General features: G+C 64.6%; 1 protein-coding gene across 1 annotated transcript in view; it reads right to left on the bottom strand.

Moving 5' to 3' along the window:
- Positions 1 to 2,043, bottom strand: part of RGMA (repulsive guidance molecule family member a) — a 49,368-nt gene that overhangs the window by 5,218 nt on the left and 42,107 nt on the right. Inside the window, exons 4-5 of the mRNA XM_010832177.1 lie at positions 1,551 to 1,806; positions 538 to 1,046 (exon numbers count right to left, since the gene is read on the bottom strand). Coding sequence (XP_010830479.1) covers positions 538 to 1,046; positions 1,551 to 1,806 — 765 coding nt within the window. The remainder of the gene's footprint in view (positions 1 to 537; positions 1,047 to 1,550; positions 1,807 to 2,043) is intronic.

The following is a 2,043-nucleotide window of genomic DNA, read 5'->3' as shown; positions in this document are numbered from 1 at the left end:
GAGGCAGTCCACGACCCCGGTCCTCACGGGCCCACACTGCGGGGGCGGGGCGTAATGTCACGGGCCAAGCGGGTGACAGATGCTGGGAATGCGGGTGCTCCGGGGAGCCTGCACGGGGCGGGGGCACGGAGACCCGAGTTCCTCTCCTCCCTGAGGCTCAAAATGGGGTGCCCCCAGCACGGCAGGAAAGAAAAAAGCAGCACAGGCGGGTGGGCAGGAACGGGAGGCAGGCCCCAAGGGAAAAGGAAGCTGAACTGTCAGCCTGGGCTGGAAAACTCAAGATCCGGACTCTCCAGGAGAACGGGGCAGGGGCCGGCCGAGCAGGGCTGAGCAGCTCCTGGGTGAGGTACCGTGGCTGGGGAGTGCGTGCGTGCTAGGGCACTTCAGTCGTGTCCAACTCCACGAGACCCCACGGGCTGTGGCCTTCCAGGCTCCTCTGTCCATGGGGATTTTCCAGGCAAGAACACTGGAGTGGGTCTTCCTGACCCAGGGATCGAACCCACGTCTCCTATGACTCCTGCTTGGGCAGGCGGATACCTTACCACTAGCACCACCTGGGAATTGGGGATCGTGATGCCGGGGCTCCACTACCTTGGGGATAAGCCCGTACTCCGCGTGCTTCGGGGGTAAGCTCAGGGCCAGGACAGGCAGGAGGCCTTCCCCAGGGCTCCGGGTGGAGCCACCTGACGCCCCGACCCCGAGACCCTCAGCATCCCGCTGCCCCAGCCCCCCGTCTCGAGCACCCTCAGGGCTGATCTCGCCGTCCACCATTAACCCAGGGGCTGCTGGGCGCGAGGCGTCGCAGAACACAGAGGCTGGCACAAAAGAGCTGTCTGGCCGATGTTTTCTGAATCGGCGGAGAAACAAACACACCTGAGGACTGAAGGCCCACAGGAGAACAGGCCCAGGCAGGCCGAGAGCGCTGGAAAGCAGCCACTGGTGTCTCTCGCCTGGGCACACCTGGCCCTGCGGCCCGGGAGGGGCTTGGCCACAGACTGGGAGCCTGTGGCCGTTCAGCCTCCAGCAGCGCTCGCGCTGCCTTCTGGCTGACAGGGAGATCAGAGAGGGTGCTGCTCAAGTGCTTCTCCCGCCAGGAAGACGGAGGTGACCCTGGGTCATGGCAGAAAGGGGCTGCCTTCATTAGGGGGCTCTGCGGCAGAGTGCCAGGCCCATCTGGAGGCTCCACGCTGCAAGAGGAAGGGAGGTGCTCCCGAGTCTGCTTAGGCAGCTCTGCCGACCACGGTGCCCAGCAGTAAGCCGGCCACAGAGCGAGCATCTGAAGCGTGTGGGCCAGATGAATGAATGAATGGAACGCAAGAAGGAATGAATGAAGGAATGAACCGCCGCTGAGCTAAGGGTCCCACCGAGTGTCCACAGAGAGCCCAGGGTGGCATTGAGGCGTTCTACAGCCAGGCACCTCGCCCTGGCCTGTAGGACTCCCTGATACGTGATCTAAAGGCTCTTTCTCTACCTCATCCCCCCCAGTCTAAGGTGCCAGCAGCCCCGCCTTGCTGGTCACTGAGCACAACCCCGCCCAGGTCTGTTATCACCCCTGATCCCCACGCCACGCTGGGTCAGGTCCCCCGAGGCCCAGAGCCCTCTCACACCCTTGGGAGCCTCCCTCTGCTCCCTGCCAGGACGAGACGGGGAGGCGGGGTCCCCCTCCACGGCATGTTTGCTGCTGGATTTAGAAGCCACAGCCTCAGGCTCCCGACACTCATTTATCTTGGCTCCTGGGAGAAAGGCGGGTAGGGGAAGGGGCCGCAGAGAGCGCAGCCAGGACCTTGCCTCGGGGCCCCCCTTGGTCTGCAGAGGGCTGGGCGTGGGGAAGAGGTGAGGCCACCCACCAGGCTTCATGGCCCCGGGGCCAGAGGCTTGTAAGAGCACCCACGGGGGCCGTGGCCTGCTTGTTTTCTACCCAGCAGCTGGTCCCTGGAGAGATCCCTGTGGGCAGGCGGGGGCCACCGGCGCAGAGGGAGGTGGCAGGAATTTTCCTGGCGGCCAGGTCACCTTGGTGTCTTACCCCGGGGTGTGGAGGGATGA

Source organism: Bison bison, unplaced genomic scaffold, assembly GCF_000754665.1.
Source record: "Bison bison bison isolate TAMUID 2011002044 unplaced genomic scaffold, Bison_UMD1.0 scf7180017860443, whole genome shotgun sequence".
NCBI classification, from domain to species: Eukaryota; Metazoa; Chordata; class Mammalia; order Artiodactyla; family Bovidae; genus Bison; species Bison bison.
This window is presented reverse-complemented; position numbering and strand designations above follow the sequence as displayed.